The sequence below is a fragment of the Ornithorhynchus anatinus genome, chromosome 7, assembly GCF_004115215.2.
Source record: "Ornithorhynchus anatinus isolate Pmale09 chromosome 7, mOrnAna1.pri.v4, whole genome shotgun sequence".
In the NCBI taxonomy this organism is placed as follows: Eukaryota; Metazoa; Chordata; class Mammalia; order Monotremata; family Ornithorhynchidae; genus Ornithorhynchus; species Ornithorhynchus anatinus.
In genome coordinates, this window is record NC_041734.1 from 58,816,846 (window position 1) to 58,834,487 (window position 17,642).

At 53.9% G+C, this 17,642-nt stretch overlaps 2 protein-coding genes across 2 annotated transcripts in view; both read right to left on the reverse strand.

Annotated features, from left to right (window-relative positions):
- Positions 1-10: 10 nt before the first annotated feature.
- Positions 11-7,545, reverse strand: RABIF (RAB interacting factor). The gene is made up of 3 exons (XM_029069651.2): positions 7,514-7,545; positions 3,368-3,506; positions 11-441 (listed from the first exon to the last, which is right to left on the reverse strand). The coding sequence occupies exons 1-3, from the start codon at positions 7,543-7,545 to the stop codon at positions 196-198; spliced, it is 417 nt and encodes a 138-aa protein (XP_028925484.1). The 3' UTR covers positions 11-195.
- KLHL12 (kelch like family member 12) overlaps positions 6,698-17,642 on the reverse strand; it is a 35,805-nt gene continuing 24,860 nt past the window's right edge. Inside the window, exons 7-12 of the mRNA XM_029069078.2 lie at positions 13,606-13,712; positions 12,688-12,883; positions 11,612-11,770; positions 11,201-11,299; positions 8,486-8,672; positions 6,698-8,225 (exon numbers count right to left, since the gene is read on the reverse strand). Of these exons, the coding sequence (XP_028924911.1) occupies positions 8,099-8,225; positions 8,486-8,672; positions 11,201-11,299; positions 11,612-11,770; positions 12,688-12,883; positions 13,606-13,712 (875 nt within the window). The 3' untranslated portion in view covers positions 6,698-8,098. The remainder of the gene's footprint in view (positions 8,226-8,485; positions 8,673-11,200; positions 11,300-11,611; positions 11,771-12,687; positions 12,884-13,605; positions 13,713-17,642) is intronic.

Below are 17,642 nucleotides of genomic sequence, written 5' to 3' on the forward strand. Positions count from 1 at the left end.
CGAGGTGCTGTTTCACAGGAGATGGAAAGATACATTCACGAAGCTTTAAGGAAGCAGATTAGGACAAATCCTTCGGGTGGTCGCATAATGGCGGGATTCACAATTTTACCATTAACACGGGGAGAAAAACAGGAGGTCAAGCATGGGTTAGGTTGGGCTGGTCTCAGGGGAGAGAAAGGTGAAGGATCCCTTGTGTTACTCATGGGAAACCCTCTCCAAGGCCACATAGAAGCTCTTCTTGTCATCCAGGCAGTGCCACCCGATGGGTCCGATTTCACAGTCCGCACAGACCAGAAACTTGATGTTTCCCACGTCCTTGGTGAAGCCCACGTTCTCGAAGGAGAACATGTCATCTACGAGCCAGTGATCCTGGAGGAGGTCTCCGTCTGGGTCGCTACCGTCTACGAGAGCTGGCTTCTTCCTCATGGAAGGAAGGAAGAGCTGCCAAGCAAGAGAACACAGTGAGGGTTTCAAAAGGAGCCCAAGCCCACACCGCCCATTTCTCAGTTTGACCCCACGTCACGGTCCAGCGGCCTTTAAGTCTGTCAAGAGGGAGAAGCAGCGTGGCCTAGTGGATAGCGCACGGGCCTAGGAGTCAGAAGGTCACGGCTTGTAATCCCTGCTCCACCACCTGTCTGCTGTGTGACCCTGGGCAGGACACTCCATTTTCCTGTGCCTCAGTCACCTCGTACGTAAAATTGGAATTAAGACTGCGAGCCCCATGTGGGACAGGGACTGTGTTCAACCCAATCTACTTGTATTTCCCAGCCCGTTGCCTCTCCCCTCAGCGCTCAGTACAGAGCCTGACACTTAACAGATATCACAATTATTACACTGTAAGCTCCTTATAGGCAGGGAATGTGTCTGCCAATTCTGCCGTACTCTCCTGAGCACTTAGTACAATGTTTCGCACACAGTAAATGCTCAAGAAATACCCCGACTGAGGGATCCACAGTGAATGTGAGAGAGGAGGCGGCTCTGCCGCCTTGTGTGACCTTGGGCAAATCGCTTCATTTATTTAAGCTTCAGTGTTAGTCGCTTCATTTATTTAAGCTACGGTGTCCTCAAGAACAATGTCGCATTTTAACCTGCGAGGACCTGAGGATATTACCATTATGAAAGAGGTCATTACAATAATGACGTGGTCTCGACCTCCAAACAGATTATTCTCCACTTGCAGTGAACTTTGGCCTTCACAGAAGGCACTACTGTATACAAAGTATTACCATTCCCGTGACATACAGGAGAGATTGGAGTAATTTGTGTATTAATGTCCGTCTGCCCCTCTAGACTGTAACGCTCACTGTGGGCAGGGATCGTGTCCACCAACTATGTGGTATTGTACTCTCTCAAGGACTTCGTACGGTGCTCTGCATATAGTAAGCACTTAATAAACACCGTTGATGATTAAGTCGCTTTTCTGATATTAGTTCACGTATACTGTAACGCCCTCTTTCACGATGACGGTATCTTCTGGTCCTCACACGCTAAAATGTGACTCTGTACTCTAATGGCAAACCACTCCTTCTTGTGCTTTCCCACTGGCAGAAAGGGAATAGAGAGGGAGGGGGATGTTCTGGGGAATCATGGTACTTGTTATAATGTTGGTATTTGTTAAGCGCTTACTATGTGCAGAGCACTGTTCTAAGCACTGGGGTAGACACAGGGGAATCAGGTTGTCCCACGTGGGGCTCACAGCCTTAATCCCCATTTTACAGATGAGGGAACTGAGGCACAGAGAAGTTAAGTGACTTGCCCTGTTATGCACTATGTGCCATGTCCTGTGCTAAGCACTAGGATGGGTACAAGTCAATCAGTCCATTAAAGCAGCATGGCCTAGTGGCAAGAGCGCGGGGTTGGGAGTCGGAGCTCGTGGGTTCTACTCCCGGCTCTGCCACTTGTCTGCTGTGTGACCTTGGGCAAGTCACTTCATTCATTCATTCAATCGTATTTATTGAGAGCTTACTGTGTGCAGAACACTGTACTAAGCGCTTGGAAAGTACCAATCCCTTCTCTGTGCCTCAGTTCCCTCATCTGTACAATGGGGATTGAGAGTGTGAGCCCCACGTGGGGCAGTGACTGTGTCCAACCTGGTTACCTTGTGTCTACCCCAGCGCTTGGAACAGTGCTTGGCACATATTAAGCGCCGAACAAAGATTATCATCATCAGACACAGCCCCTGTCCCAGCTGTCAGTCTACGGTGAATGATGTGATGGTCCTGTCCTCCACGTGATGAATGTACGACGGTCCCGTCCTCATGGCGGTGAATGGTGCGACGGTCCCGTCCTCAACCCGGCCGGGGGGGCAGACAAGGAGTTCCCAGGGGCTGGGTCGGATGTGCTGGCGAAATTCCCGACGGGAGTCATCTTGGCGGCATCGATGCCCATTCATTAGCTAATAATACTATTTCGTGTCTGTCTGCCGTCTCTCTCTGAAGAGTTCAAAGCTCCATGGCGCTGGTCTCACGCCCTCGCTACGGGCCTGGGAGGCGGGAGGGAGGAGGAGGAGGAAGAGGAGCTGATTCACCTGGTTTTCTAAGGGCGAGCTGAGGGCCAGCCTTGGGGCGGTGGGGAGGAGGAGAGGGAAGAAGGGGAGGAGGAGGAGAAGAGGAGGGAGGAGGAGGAGGAGAGAGGAGAGGGGAGGAGGGGGAGATGAAAGAGGAGGAGGGAAGGGGAGGAGAGGGAAGAGCAGGAGGCCAAGAGAGAAGAGGAGAGGAAAAAGAGGAGCAGGACAGGAAAGAGGAGGGGGAGAGGGAAGAGGAGAAGGAGAGGGGAGAGGGGAGAGGAAAGAGGAGGAGGAAAGGGAAGAGGAGGGGGAGAGGGAAGAGGAGGAGAGGGGAGAGGGAAGAGGATGGGGGAAGAGGAGAGGGAAGAGAGGGAGAGGGGAGAGGAAAGAGGAGGAGGAAAGGGAAGAGGAGGGGGAGAGGGAAGAGGAGAGGAAAGAGGAGGAGAGGGGAGAAGAGAAGGCAAGGGGAGAGGGAAGAGGATGGGGGAAGAGGGAGAGGAAGAGAGGGAGAGGGGAGAGAAAGAGGAGGAGGAAAGGAAAGAGGAGGAGGAGGAGGGAAGAGGAGCAGGAGGGGGAGTGGGAAGAGGAAAGAGAAAGAGGAGGAGGGAAGAGGAAGGAGGAGGAGAGGGAAAAGGGGGAGGGAAGAGGAGGAGGAAAGGAGGAGGAGAGGGAGGAGGAAAGGGGAGGAGGAGGAGGAGGGAAGAGGAAAGAGGAGGAGGGAAGAGGAGAAGAAAGATAAAGAGGAGGAGGAGGGAGAGGGCGCAGGCCTGCGCGGCGGGCGGGCGGGGCGGGGGTGAGGGGTGAGGGGTGAGGGGTGCGGGCCGGGGAGGGCCGGTCCGGGGGCCCCCGCTCGTCCCCTACCTGTCGCTGGGAGAAGAGGGCGGCGCCGGGTAACAAGACGCGGGAGCCGCAGCGCTGGCACAGCACCGCCTTTCGGTTCCGGCCGTCGGCCGACACCAGCTCTCGCTCCCGGCCGGCGGCGGCGGCCTCCTCCTCCTCCTCCTCCCCGGCCGCGGCCGCCGCCGCCGCCGCCGCCGCCTCCTCCATGGCCGCCTCCGCCGCCGCTCCGCTGCAGCCGCCGCCGCGCAGGCGCAGACGCGGCCCCCCGCGCGCGCACGCCTGCCTCCGCCGCGCATGCGCCGCTTTCCTGCCTCAGCCGGTGTCGGTCATTCAGGCGTAGCCCGTGAGGCTCGTTCGGTACCGGTGATGATCAGGTGGCTGTTTGTTGAGCGCTTACTACGTGCGGAGCCCTGTACTAAGCGCGGCTCGGCGGCAAGAGCCCGGGCTGGGGAGCCAGAGGTCGTGGGTTCGAATCCCGACCCCGCCACCCGTCAGCTGGGGGACGGTGGGCCAGTCACTTCACTTCTCTGGGCCTCAGTGACCTCATCTGGAAAACGATGAATCGTAATTAGAATAATGATGCTATTTGTTAAGCGCTTACTATGTGCAGAGCACTGTTAATAATAATGTTGGTGTTTGTTAAGCGCTTACTATGTGCCCAGCACTGTTCTAAGCGCTGGGGGAGGTACAGGGGAATCAGGTCGTCCCACGTGGGGCTCACAGTCTTCATCCCCATTTTACAGAGGAGGGAACTGAGGCCCAAGAAGTGACTTGCCCACAGTCACCCAGCTGACGAGTGGCAGAGCTGGAATTCGAACTCATGACCTCGGACTCCAAAGCCCGGGCTCTTTCCACTGAGCCACGCTGCTTCTCTGCGCTGGAGTGGAGACCGGGTCATCAGATTGTCCCACGTGGGGCTCACTTTTTTTTTTTTTTTTAAATCCCCCTTTTTACAGATGAGGTGACTGAGGCACCGAGAAGTGAAGTGACTTGCCCAAGGTCACACAGCAGACAAGTGCCGGAGCCGGGATTAGAACCCACGACCTCTGATTCCCAAGCCCGTGCTCATTCCACTGAGCGAGCCTCGCGTGGGACAAGCTCATGACCCTGTATTTTCCCCAGCACTTAGAACGGTGCTCTGCACATAGTAAGCGCTTAACAAATACCAACGTTATTATTAATCCCGGCTCTGCCACTTGGCAGCTGGGTGCCTGTGGGTAAGTCACTTCACTTCTCTGGGCCTCAGTTCCCTCCTCTTTAAAATGGGGATGAGGACTGTGAGCCTCACGTGGGACAACCCTGTATCTCCCCCAGTGCTCAGAACAGTGAGTGCTCAGTACATAGTAAGCACTTAACAAATACCAACATTATCATTAAAGAGAGACAATCCCTGCCTACGACAGGTTCACAGTCTAGAGGGGGGAGACACATCATCATAATGGTATTTCATTCATTCAGTAGTATTTATTGAGCGCTTAATAGGTGCAGAGCACTGTACTAAGCGCTTGGAATGTACAAATCGGTAATAGTCCCTGCCCTTTGACGGGCTTCATTCATTCAATAGTATTTATTGAGCGCTATGTGTAGAGCACTGTACTAAGCGCTTGGAATGGACAATTCGGCAATAGAGACCATCCCTGCCCAGTGATGGGCTTTATTAAACAACATGGCTTCAGTGGAGAGAGCACAGGCCCGGGAGTCAGCGGTCATGGGTTCTGATCCCATCTCCACCACTTGTCTGCTGTGTGACCTTGGGCAAGTCCCTTCTCTGTGCCTCTGTTAGCTCATCTATAAAATGGGGATTAAGACTGCGAGCCCCATGTGGGACAACCTGATTACCTTGTGTCTACCTCAGTGCTTAGAACAGTGCTTGACACAGAGTAAGCACTTAAATATCAATATTAGTATTATTAAGCACTTACTATTTGCCAGGCACTGTACTAAGCACTGGGGCGGATACCTGTATCTCCCCCAGCGCTTAGAACAGTGCTCGGCACCTAGTAAGCGCTTAACAAATACCAACATTATTACAGGGAAATAGGGTTGGACACATTCCCTATCCTCCATGGGGCTCACAATCTTATTCCCCATTTTACAGATGAGGTAACTGAGGCCAAGAGAAGTGAAGTGACTTGCCTAAGGTCACGCAGCAGACAAGTGGCAGAACCGGCATCAGAACCCATGACCTTCTGACTTCCAGGCCCGACTTCCTCTATTTCTATTGATGTCAATACAAATAAACAGGCATCGATAGAAACAGAATTATAGATGTCTACATATATTTAGAAGTGCTGTGAGGCGGGGATGAGGGGGAAGAGCAAAGGGAGCCAGTCAAAGTGTCGCAGAAGAGAGGGGGAGCTGAGGAAGGGGACTTAGTCTGGGAAGGCCTCCTGGAGGAGGTGGGCCTTTAGTAGGGCTTTGAAGGGAGGAAGAGTGATTGACTGGCGGATTTGAGGAGCGAGGGCGTTCCAGAAGAGAGGTAGGACGTGGGCCAGGGGGTCGGTGGGGGGACAGGGGAGATCGAGGCACAGTGCGAAGGTTAGCGGCAGAGGAGCGGAGTGTGCGGGTTGGGCTGGAGAAGGAGAGAAGGGAGGTGAGGTAGGACGGGGCAAGGTGATGGAGAGCCTTAAAGCCAATAGTGAGGAGCTTTATGGGGCCTTTCCCCTGTCTCCACCTCGCCCCTGACGATTTCTCCCACGTCAAGGTGGCTGAAGCCCATTTGAACGGGCGATTGCCCTTTGTTAGTGGCATTTGTTAAGCACTGATTATGTGCCAGGCACTGTACTTACCATAGGGGTACCGACAGACACGCTAATCAGGTTGAACACTGTCCACGTTCCTCACAGGACTCACGGTCTTAAACCCCATTTTACTGATGAGGTAACAGACAGAAAAGTTAATTGGCTTGTCCAAGGTCACCCGGCAGGCAAGTGGCAGAGCTAGGATTAGAACCCAGGTCTTTCTGGCTACCGGGCCTCTAATTTACCATTCTGATCTCATTTTACTGGCTTTGTCTGGCCCTGCTTGGCCGAATCTGGACATTCCACTACCATTACCCCTCCTCTAAGGAAAGGAACCCAGGCCCTAGTCTGGTGGAGTCAGAGCCTGGTCACGCTCTTCTTGGCCTGGGAATAAGATACCCGCTGCAGCATGGCCTAGTGGACGGAGCAAGGGCCTGGGAGTCGGAAGGACCAGATTCTAATTCTGGGAAGGAGAAGAAGAGGGAGGAGGAGGAGGAGGAAGAAGAGGAGAGGGAAGAGGAGGAGGAGAGGGAAGAGGAGGAGAAGAGGAGGAGGAAGATCCTCATTTCCCTCCCTAGGACCTGTGAGGAAAGAGGACCAGACACTGATGCTCCCGCTGCACTCAGGCGACAAGGTGGTTTTTATTATTTCATTTAAAAAAAAGACAAAGCAAACGATTTCGGGGAGGGGAGTTGAACACAAGACTCTGGAAAAGGGACTGAAGTGGAATTTCCATACCAAGGCCAAGTGCATCCTTATTCAGATTATGGTGTTCTCTCCCCGCCTGCCTTTCACTTGGGCTGTGTTGGCTCAGCAGGGTACCGAGGCCTCAGCAAAGTCTCGGTCGTCGTTTTACAGCGCACTCGGATCCGCGCGTTTTTACTACGAGAGGGAGGAGGTGATCGAGCTGGAAGGAAGGGGGAAAACTCGGGAGAAAGGAAGCTGTGCGGAACAAGAAGCATGACACGCCTCAGCGCCGCACACGGGAGGGAGGGAACGGGACGACAACTACCAGGGTTGAAGATTATCGGCCTTCTACCTCCAAAATAAATAGGGTGGGAAATGTTTGCTCCACACTAAGTCCTGCTTAGAGATGTCCCCGGCCTGAGCTGAACAGCAAAGTGCCAGGCCTCTTTTCCCCAGCACTCATCCCTTCGGCTTCGGCAGTTGTCCACAGTGCTCTCTTTCACTCAGGTCACGGGCTCCGGGGGGAGGGGAGTCACAACCCTGAATCCGAGTCCAGGAAAAAGGGTCATCCAACCTGGAGACGGCTCTCGTTCTTTAAGGAGGGGCACTCTTTCCTTCCTCCCCGATCCCAACTTGACCCACACGCCATCTAATTAAAGCCTTGCTTCGAGCCTTAAGGGTAGCTCTGATCCCAGGAGCGTCCCGCTCGCCCACGACTTTCAAAGAGGTACCACCCCGCCTTGCCTTCCCGACGATAAGTTCCCGGCCCATCGGGCGCGGATTTGAGTTCCGTTGGCCCTAGCTGGACGTACGCTGAGCCGGACGCGTTTTTCTTCACCCCCTTCAGAGACGTGGGTTTCGCCAAGATCCGTCATCAAGCTGACTGCCCGTCAGGTGCCGGACGGGCACGGGGGCCGTGCTCACCGGAGCCCACCACGGCTTCTCGGGAGTTGGCGGACACACCGTCGAGGTACACGTTCTCCTCCGCACGTGGCGGGCTGGAGGATGCCAGGAAAAAGTGCCCCTGAAACCACAGAGTGGAGTAGACGCCGCAGTCTCCTGCTCTGTTCAGAGTGCCCTCTTTCACCTGTTCCAACTGCCCGCCCACCGCGAGGAGCTGCCGCACACCCGAGACGGTGGCCGGGGAGGGACGCGGGTGAGTTACGGCCACCGCCGCCCTGGGGCTCAGAATCACCCGGTCCACACGGCGTGCGAGAGAAGTATCCGCTACGGGTCTTCAGTTCCCCGTCGACCCGTCCTCCTAGGAACCGACCGCCGGCTTGGGCTGACGCGCTCTCCCCCGGCCTGCCCGCCCCGCCCCCGGTCACTTCTCGCGGAGCACGCACACGCCCGCGTCGCAGCGCTGGGTCCCCATCGACGTCACCACTTCCCAGCTGTCGATGATGGGGTCGTAGCACTCGATGCTGCTCAGCAAGGAGTTCCCATCGTAGCTGCAGGGGAAGCAAGAGAAGACGTTCAGAGCCCGGCCGCTCCCTCAAGAGGCCCTCGGTCGACCGGCGGAGGGGGCTCTGCCTTCCCACCCGAAACGCTTCTCCCCAAAGCCTCTCTCGCCTGGGGACGCCGACCGGGGGTCCGGCCGCCTCGGAAGTCTGGAACGTCCCAGGGCGGGGAGAGACCCGGGCGGCTGCCGCGGCGGGGGCCCCGCCCCAGGCCGTCGGTGGCTCGGGCGGTTACCGGTCTCGATCCTCACCCTGCGATAGCGTAGAGCCTGCCCCGCAGCACCGTGGCCCCCACGTAACACCGGGGGGTCGTCATACTGGTCACGGTCGTCCACGAGTCCGTGCGGATGTTGTAGGCCTCCACGGAGGAGAGGTGAGCGGTGCCGTCAAAGCCGCCCACCACGTAGATGTGGTCGTTCAGCAGGGCTACTCCGGCTCCTGAGGAGAGAGGAGTCGCCGGGTTGCCCCTTGCTGCCACGGACGGACCACCCCAGCTTTGGAAATGGAACTAGATACTCCGGAGCCAACGGGGAAGTCGCGTCGACGACGCTGACGCGAGTCGCCCGTCTAAAACGACGGACCAATCTCGGGCCTGAGCCTGACGACCCACCCGTGCGAACGAATGGATTCCGGCGGTAATCTTACTACCGTCACGTTTCCGGTAGAGCACAAGAGTGCCGGCAGCAGCCCTCCACTAACTCACCCCACCTTACGTATCTGCTCTCTTCACCTACCACTCCCCGACTCGCTCTTCGTTCCTCCCCAATTAACTTCCTATCTCGCACTTGACTCTCCCGCCTCCGTCCCCTCGCTCGCGGTTACCCCCGTTTGGAATCCCTGGCCCCCAGATCCGACAGACTACAGTCCCACCCGTATTCCAAGCCTTCCCCCTCCCAAATGCCTTTGCTGATTAATTCCCAGCACCCCAAATGGCATAAACCCAGCAGCCATCTCTAACGACATCTAAGGGAAGCAGCGTGGTCTAGTGGAAAGAGCACTGTCCTGGGAGTCAGAGGACCTGGATTCTAATCCCAGCTCCACCACTTATCTGTCGGGTGACTTATCTGTTGGACGTGTCACTTAACTTCTCCGTGCCTCAGTTCCCTCTTCGGCAAAAATGGGGATTCAATACGTGTTCTCCCTCCTACTTAGACGGTGAGCTCCATGTGGGATCTGATTTCCTTGTCCCTACCCCACAGCTTAGATCGGTGCTTAGCACACAGTAAGCGCTTCACAAATACAACAGTTATTTTGTTTACTCTGTACATATGTCTGTTGCTCTCCCCCATTAGACGGTAATAATGTTGGCATTTGTTAAGCACTTACTTTGTGCAAAGCACTGGGGAGGATACAAGAAGCAGCATGACCCAGTGGAAAGAGCCCCGGGTTTGCGAGTCAGAGATCATGGGTTCGAATCCTGGCTCTGCCACTTGTCAGCTGTGTGACTGTGGGCAAGTCACTTAACTTCTCTGTGCCTCAGTTCCCTCATCTTTAAAATGGGGATTAATTGTGAGCCTCACGTGGGACAACCCGATTACCCTGCATCTCCCCCAGCGCTTAGAACAGTGCTCTGCACATAGTAAGCGCTTAACAAATACCAACATTATTATTATTATTACAAGGTTATCAGGTTGTCCCACGTGGGGCTCACAGGCTTCGTCCCCATTTTACAGATGAGGTCACTGAGGCCCAGAGAAGTGAAATGACTTGCCCAAAGTCACACAGCAGACAAGTAGCGGAGCTGGGATTAGAACCCACGATCTCTGACTCCTAAGCCCTTGCCCCTTCCATTGAGCCACGCTGCTTCTCTACATTCTCTGAATGTAAGCTCCTTGTGGGCAGGGAACGTGCCATTTTACTTTGTATTTCCCAAGCATTTAGTACAATGCATTGCAAGGGCCCCTCACTAAATTACGAGTATTTCTGCTACTTTTATACGTGAGTTCCGTTTTTGGATCCGAGTGACTGCAGCACGGTGCCACAACCCAGCAGTTATCTCGATGCCCGCTGTGGTCTTTGCCGGTACTGTTAGCTGGCAAAAACTTTCACCAGTGAGGCAAAGAGAGTCTCAAGAGCCATTCTCCTTTTCTTAGAGCCCAGATGAGAATCCAGGCCTCCCGACCTCCAGAGCCAGCAGGCTCTTTTCCACCGCACCACAGCGGGGCTAAAGTAGTATGACACACTGGAGAAAACAACTCTGTATTTTGCTCCAAGTCTCCGGCTTCTGCACCGTGTCCCCCCTCTCGCCTCTTGCCTCTGTCCATCCCGGCTCCCTTGCTGTCTGGTTCCCTGACTGTACTCCTCTCGGTGTTTCTAGCTCCTTCACCATATGTGTGTCTCTCTCGTCTCTGACCACTTCTCTGGGTCCCTTATTTTCATGCCTATCTCCCCCCATTTAGACTGTGCACCTGTTGTGGGCAGGGATTGTCTCTATTTCTTGCTGAACTGTACTTTCCAAGCGCTTAGTACAGTGCTCTGCACATAGTAAGCGCTCAATAAATACGATTAAAAGAAGGCATGAACTCCCAGGTGGCCTTCAGAAGCATGGGTGAAGAATGCCTATTTCAGGGTACTGCACAAAATGAGTGCTCGATAAACACCGAGTTTCCTCCCCTATTCAACATCCTCTAACGTGTCTGAAGCATTAAGCCCCCGACAGCCTTCGTCTCACTTAACAGACCCTGGAAATAGCAGCAAAGAAAGGAGGGGAACTTATCCTCAGTCTCAAAATAAGGCCGATCTGGAATCGGGGTCTCCATTTGCACCTCCCACATCTAAATGCACAACCCCTGGGAGAATATAAGCTCCCCGAGGACAGAGATGATGTCTACTTATTCTACCTTCCCAAGCACGTAATACCGCTCTGCACAAAGTAGGTGCTCGATACACCCCACTGACCGACAGAACCGTTCCGATCCATCATTACCATCTCCGGGCCCTGCAGTAGCCCCCCAGCCCTTTCTTACCTGAGCGCTTAGTGGCCATTGGAGTAACGTTAGTCCAGTGTCCTGTGTGGGGGTCGTATTTCTCAACCGAGTTCAAGATATTCAGTCCGTCATACCCCCCTGGGGGAGAGAGCGGCGATTACCAGTTCGTTCTGTTCAACTGCAGGAGGTTTAACAAACTGCCCAGCCCATTCCCACTTCCTTCCTTCTTCCCCGGCCTCACGGGCCAATTCAACCGGGCCGACTGGAAGATCAAATTCCAGATTTCCAGTATTAGAAGCCAGTTCCGGCAGGGAGTTGTTCCTCACTGCTGAGCGGTAAACTGGACGTGAATGGCGCAGACAGAGAACCCCGTTCTGGATTCACACGCCAGAAGAGTCCCGAGAAGCCTTCCTCCCAAGGAACGCACCCTCCCGCTCCCAACCCAGTTACCAAGGCAGTAGATGACTCCGTTGGCTACCACGAGGCCGGCTCCTTCTCGAGCCGTCTGCATGTCCCCCAGCATGCTCCACTGGTCGATGTTGGGATCGTATCTTTCCATGCTGGTGTGGCGCCTGCTCCCGTCGAAACCACCAGACACGTAGATCATATCTGCCCACAGTACATTCATCACAGGTCAACCGACTATACATCCCTAACACGTAATTCTGCCCCCCGACAGACCTCTCTTTAGGCCCTCCAGATGACCGGGTGATACGGAGAGGAGGATATGAAGTCCTTCGGAGGGTCAGTTGTTTAAATAGCCTTGCAGATAAGATATCAAAATTTACCGGTCTGATTACCTGATAAGATCCAAGGGGTTGCCTAAGTGGGTGTAAATAGTTACTCGGCCCGGTGCCTCCCGTACTAGGCTCTGACAATAATTTAGGATTGTGTCCGGTTTAGTCAATTTCGGGCCCCACCTTTCATCGAACACCAGTCGCCTGGCCACCATATCAGGAGTCAGGGAGAGGGCTTGGTCTGCTGACACAATTACCATTCTGCACACCCCTCTCCTCCCACATCCCTTGCCTCACCCAGCCAGGCCTGAGACAACTACCAGCCCGCTGAGCTGCACCCAGTGCAGGGACATGGGACGAGGCGTGAAATGGGGTCGGTGGAGTTTTTTTGGTATCAGTGGTATTTATTGGGCGCTTGCTGTGCGCAGAGCACTGTAGTAAGTGCTTGGGAGAATACAACACACAACAGAACAGACACATTTCCTGCCCTGTCGAGTCTACAAAGTCTGCAAGGCTGTACCAAATTATGTCCCTGGCCCCGCTGTACAGGGTGGAGGGAGAGGTGCTATGCACTCCGAGGTTTCATTGATTCCAGTAAAAACTTGGGGAGGGAACTGCTGCCTTTACTCTTCCAAGTGTTTAGTACAGTGCCCTGCACACAGTAAGTACTCAATACGGCTGACTGACTGATTTGCTTGGTTATGGAGAGCCTCCCTCCGGTTACCCAGCTTTCATCCGCACCCCCGGTCCAACCAGGGAAGGGGTCCTGTGGGTCCCACCCGTGCCCACCTCCCAGGGTGGTGGCTCCCGCCAGGCCACGCCGGACATTCATGGGGGCCACCGAGTACCAGACCCCGTCTTCGTCGGCCGTGTAGTCGAGGCACTCCACGGAGCTGAGGCGGGAGCGCCCGTCATAGCCACCGATCACGTAGATCCGGTCGTGCAGGGACACGGTGGCCACGTAACGCCTTTTCCGGGTGATGCTCTGAGGGCATTAGCGAGAAGAGGCACAGGACACCAGGGTCAACGGACCCTGAGGGGACAGTGAGAGGAGGAAAGAGGTACCCTAGAACCTTTACTAGGTTATCCTCTCCCTTCTCCTTCAAGATCTAGTTTTCTGGCATGTTTTCTCAGCTCGGGGTCTCCTCCCAACACTCATTTCTCTTTTATCCCTTAAATCTGTCTGGGAAAATGCACTGTCTGCCTGGCACCTAATGCTCTCATCAGATTCGATGTCTGACTTACAGTCTGACGTCTTACTCTGGCTTCTCTTAGACCGAATGAGGGACGGGAGACCTGATGCCCCAAGCGGTACGTCGCCAAGGGACCCGGCGCCAAGTGGCACTGTTCTGGGTGACCTGGGGGCGAGGGAGAAGGGGCTGGAGGGGAGAGAAAATTGGTCTGGATCAGGCAGATCCGGATCTCCGTTACACCCTGGCCGGAAACCTGGGGCTAATTTTCCCATCCAAGTTTTAAGAGGAAGGAAGCAAGCCACTGAGTCACCAGCTCCACTGTCAGGGCCACTTTGCCTCTGCAGGCTGGAGGGGACTTTCCATCAGGAAAACCTCAAGCCCAGCTGGGACTGTCCTCATTGGACCACTGTGCTGTTTCTAGGTTTGCCTACTTCCTGGTCTAGCTGTGGGTTGAATCAGCGCCCCAGCTACTCCTTGGAACCGAAGAGCCAGGGGGAGCCTCTGCTGTGCTTACTGGCAGGAAGCTCCATTCTTGAGTCTTGGGGTCGTACTTCTCCACCACGTCGATGGGCGACTGCTGGCTGCCAAAACCCCCGATGACCAGCAACACCTCGTTGGCCCCTGACGACACACAAAATGAGAAGAGGTCAAGTCACGGTTCCTCTGGCCTCCACTGGTGATCTCAATAGAACGTAAGCCGACCATTACTGGGATAGATCGACGGTCTGCCCGGACCAGGATTATTCTCCAACAGAAGCGACAGAACGCTGGTAGAAGCTGTGCGAAGAGGCACAAAACGTCGCCCCTAATGTTTTAGGAACATACACCTAACCTTTTCCCCTTGAAGTCCAAACTTTCTCTCTCGTCACGCATTACGGACCGCCTGTCCACAGAATTTATCCAAACCCTGACCGAATCCTGCTGCCACTTTCGGCCGGCACAGCTTCCCGTGTTACCTGATTGTGTACGCTTACCGCCGGCTGTGTGAACGAGTGTTTCCTGTGGTTTGTTTCCTACCACCTTGATGAGCCTTCTCCTGGAGTCACCCCACCCTACACTCCCACGGCCCTTATGGACATAGCCTTACTCTACCGCTCCCCTGCAAAAATAATTGACTGTAAGGTCTCCCCCTCTAAACCGTGAACTGGTGAGCAGGACTCTCGTCTACCAACTATATCGTATCGTTCTCTTCCAAGGGCCTAATACAAGTGCTCTGCACGCAATAAGTGCTCAATAAACGCCAGTCACTACTATTTACCCTTTACTAGTAGACTGAGTTATGGGACTGCGTGAACAACAACTCCCTGTTTACCCAATGGGAAAATCCAGATGGGAGCGGGCTTGGAGAGGCCGCTCTCTGGCCTGCTTAGAGGAGCTGTGGGACAGGACGGGGTACCAGGAAAAAACCCTCCTGCATGTGGCTCTTCCCCTTGGGTTTTCTGCAGCTCTGATGCCAGAGGGCCTGTGAACCTGGACTCAAAAAACCACACGAAGGTGACCTGTACCCCTCTTTAGACCCTGTCCACTTGGACACCACTAATCGGTTGGGGAGCACCACTTCAGGTTCTACCAGAGGGGAAGGGCACCCTATAAATGGCTTTGCCCCCAGTTCCTCTCACATGCAAGTCTGGATTTTTTTTTTTTTTTTTGGAGTTAGGGAACAAGGAGCTTCTCTTTCTAGACAGTATGTTTTTTTCGGAAAGGGGATGTGTCTCCTAAGCGCTTAGTACAGTACTCTGCACACAGTAAGCGCTCAACAAATACCGTTGGTTGCCTAATTCTTGCCTGAAGCCAACACAAAAACTTCTTTGATTTCCCCTTTGTGATTTCATCACGCGCTGGGTACTCACGCCGCCAGTTATTCACTGCACCGGAAAACCTCTCCAATGGGCCATGTGATTTACCCATTTTACCAAGTGAAGGTAGCTTTGTTCTGCCCACCTTCCCTCCCACCCCGCCCTCCACCAGCTACAGGATCCTAACCAACACGCCCATGCCCCATTTGACCCTCCCTCACCAGGGATCAACAGCCTTAACTGAGCACCTTCTGGGGGTCGACAAGTTTTGTCCTCAATGAGCTTACTATCTCCTGGGCGAAGCAAACAGTTTCAAAGTGGGAATGGTAAATTGGAGGAAGGAGGGAACACAGAGGGGGATTATTAAGGTAATCAGAACCTGCTAAAGTAAACAGGACACCTCAAAGAACCAAGATACTCAGGAGTTTAGGCCAGCTGATTTGAGGCAGCTGCTGCCGGGCCAGTGGAATAAAAAACGATCCCTTCTCCAGCTGGATACTGACAGGGAAAATGGGAGACAGTTCACGAGGCAGATGTTTCAGCTGGGGAAGTCAACCAGGAGGAATATACTGGCTGAAGCTGGACAAGGGCCCCTTTCAGATTACACTAAACCCCTGTGTCCGTTTCCCCAGACTTCCTGTAGCTGGGAGGCCAGAACCACAATTAGACAGCTTTCTTTGCCTCCTATCCTCCTAGCAATGTTACCGCCTTGCTGTCCTGTTCCCTGAAAGTCACTCGGAGAGGGATTTATGTCAAGGATTTCCATTAAAATCAAGGTCTGGAGACACTTTTTCTTTCCATTTCCCCCTCCTCCATAATGGTATTTGTTGAGCACTTACTCCCTCCTCATATCAGAAAGATAACTGATCTCCCCTCTTCAAAGCCTTATTTATTTAACATCTAACTCCCCTTCTTATACTGCGAGCTCGTTGAGGGCAGGAATGGGTCTGTTTGCTATTATATTGTACTCTCCCAAGCTTTACACACAGTAAGTGCTCAATAAATAAGATTGAATGAGTCAATGAACTCACTGGGTGTCAGGCACTGTACTAAGTGCTGGGGAAGATACGAGCTAATCGGGTTGGACACAGTCCCTGACCCACCTGGGGCTCACAGTTTCAATCTCCATTTTACAGACGAGGTAACTGAGGCACAGAGAAGTGAAGTGACTTGCCCAAGGTCACAGAGCAGACAAGCGGCAGAGCTGGGACTAGAAACCGGGCCTCTGTTCTATCCACCAGGCCACATTCTTTCTCTAGGTCAGAAAATCATCATTCGGGCCGCCCTCCTGAGGGCTGGGAGCACGGAAAAGAGGTAAGGCCTTTCAAAAGTCTTTAGCAGGTCATTCCGTTGTATTCAGAGAATAGAGACTAGCTCTGGCGGCCAAACAGTCTCTCAGGAAATTCCCTGCCCCAATCAATCATTTCTTTAAATCCAAACAGGGGCTTCATTAAAAGAGGTTAGCTGGCAATGGGAGTAATAGCAGCAGCAGCAGTTCGTTCATTCAATAGTATTTATTGAGCACTTACTATGTGCAGAGCACTGTACTAAGCGCTTGGAATGTACAAATCGGCAACAGATACAGTCCCTGCCCACTGATGGGCTTACAGTCGCTGGTAAGGAATACACAGGTGGGAATTAGCCACAGTTCATGGCCCTCAAGAGGCTCACATTCATTTAGAGCCCACTCCGGGAGTATAGAACAGTGCTTGACACCTAGTAAGCACTTAAAAACCATAACAACAACAATAATAGTAATAAGAGCTCGAGCTGGCTGCATCCCTAGGCGATCCAGCTGGCAGTCCAGACATTGGCTAGTGAAAGAAATTGCTCTCAAAAACATTTGCCACTACTTGGGGCCACTGTATGGGGACCCCAGGCCTCAAGCTGGCTTTTCAGAGGTGCTGATGAGATAATTAGCTCTAAAATCTGAGAGAGGAGTAGCGGGTTAGTAGGAGAGAGGAGTCAGAGAGGCCAAGCTCGGAGAGGGAAAATCCGTGGACTGGCTTTCGGGAGGATGAGGCCCAGTTCTCTCCACCGCCATAGCGTAGAACTGCTCGTCACAGATCTGGAGGTGGCCAAGAAGAACGTGAGCGACAGTCTGACTCCTCTTCTTGCCACGTTGAGGGTCTGTGCCACTGGTTTCTGGCCACGGCGGAAAGTTACAGTGAGAAAAAAGTGCCGCTTTAGGAGCCAGGCCATGCCAAAGTGCCAGTCGGGAAGAGTCAGAGGCGGGGAGTGAGTCAGACCTCAGATGCCTCCACGGAGACGCTAACTTCAAAGCCTGTTTAGAGAGGGCCTTGGGATCCCCATGCTACAACTTTGGAAAAACCGTCTTCCAGGCACCTGGCAAATTAGAAACACACTCTGATCCCGCAGAGCCGGATCAGCGAGCAGCGTCTCCGGAATGCCTGGGTTACCCACTTTCCTCCCGGCACTTCATGAGGGAGGGGAGGGCCAGCCCTGAGGCTAGTTCAAGCCATAAAATCAGGCCAGTGGGGAATACGCACTCCGTTGGTGCCCAGGCTTGTGTGCAACGATGATGATGATGCACTCCCAGGTGTGAGACGAGAGACACCTGAAGATGGAAAAGCCGTCGGGGTCGGGAAGCAACATGGCCTAGTGGACAGGGCACGGGTGGGCCTGGGAGTCAGGAGGTCGTAAATTCTAATCCCGCTTCTGCCACTTGTCTGCTGTGTGACCGTGGGCAAGTCACTTCACTAGGCCTCAGTTCCCTCATCTGTAAAATGGGGAT

Bases quoted from the DNA above. Each gene is read 5' to 3' on its own strand.
- RABIF (XM_029069651.2), bottom strand. From the start codon at position 7,545: ATGGGCCGGGAACTTATCGTCGGGAAGGCAAG. The intron at 3,507-7,513 runs GCGGGGTGGTAC...GGCCGGGGAGGA, and splicing joins CTTATCGTCGGGAAGGCAAG to GGAGGAGGAGGAGGCCGCCG. The intron at 442-3,367 runs GTAGGGGACGAG...CTTGCTTGGCAG, and splicing joins CCCTCTTCTCCCAGCGACAG to CTCTTCCTTCCTTCCATGAG.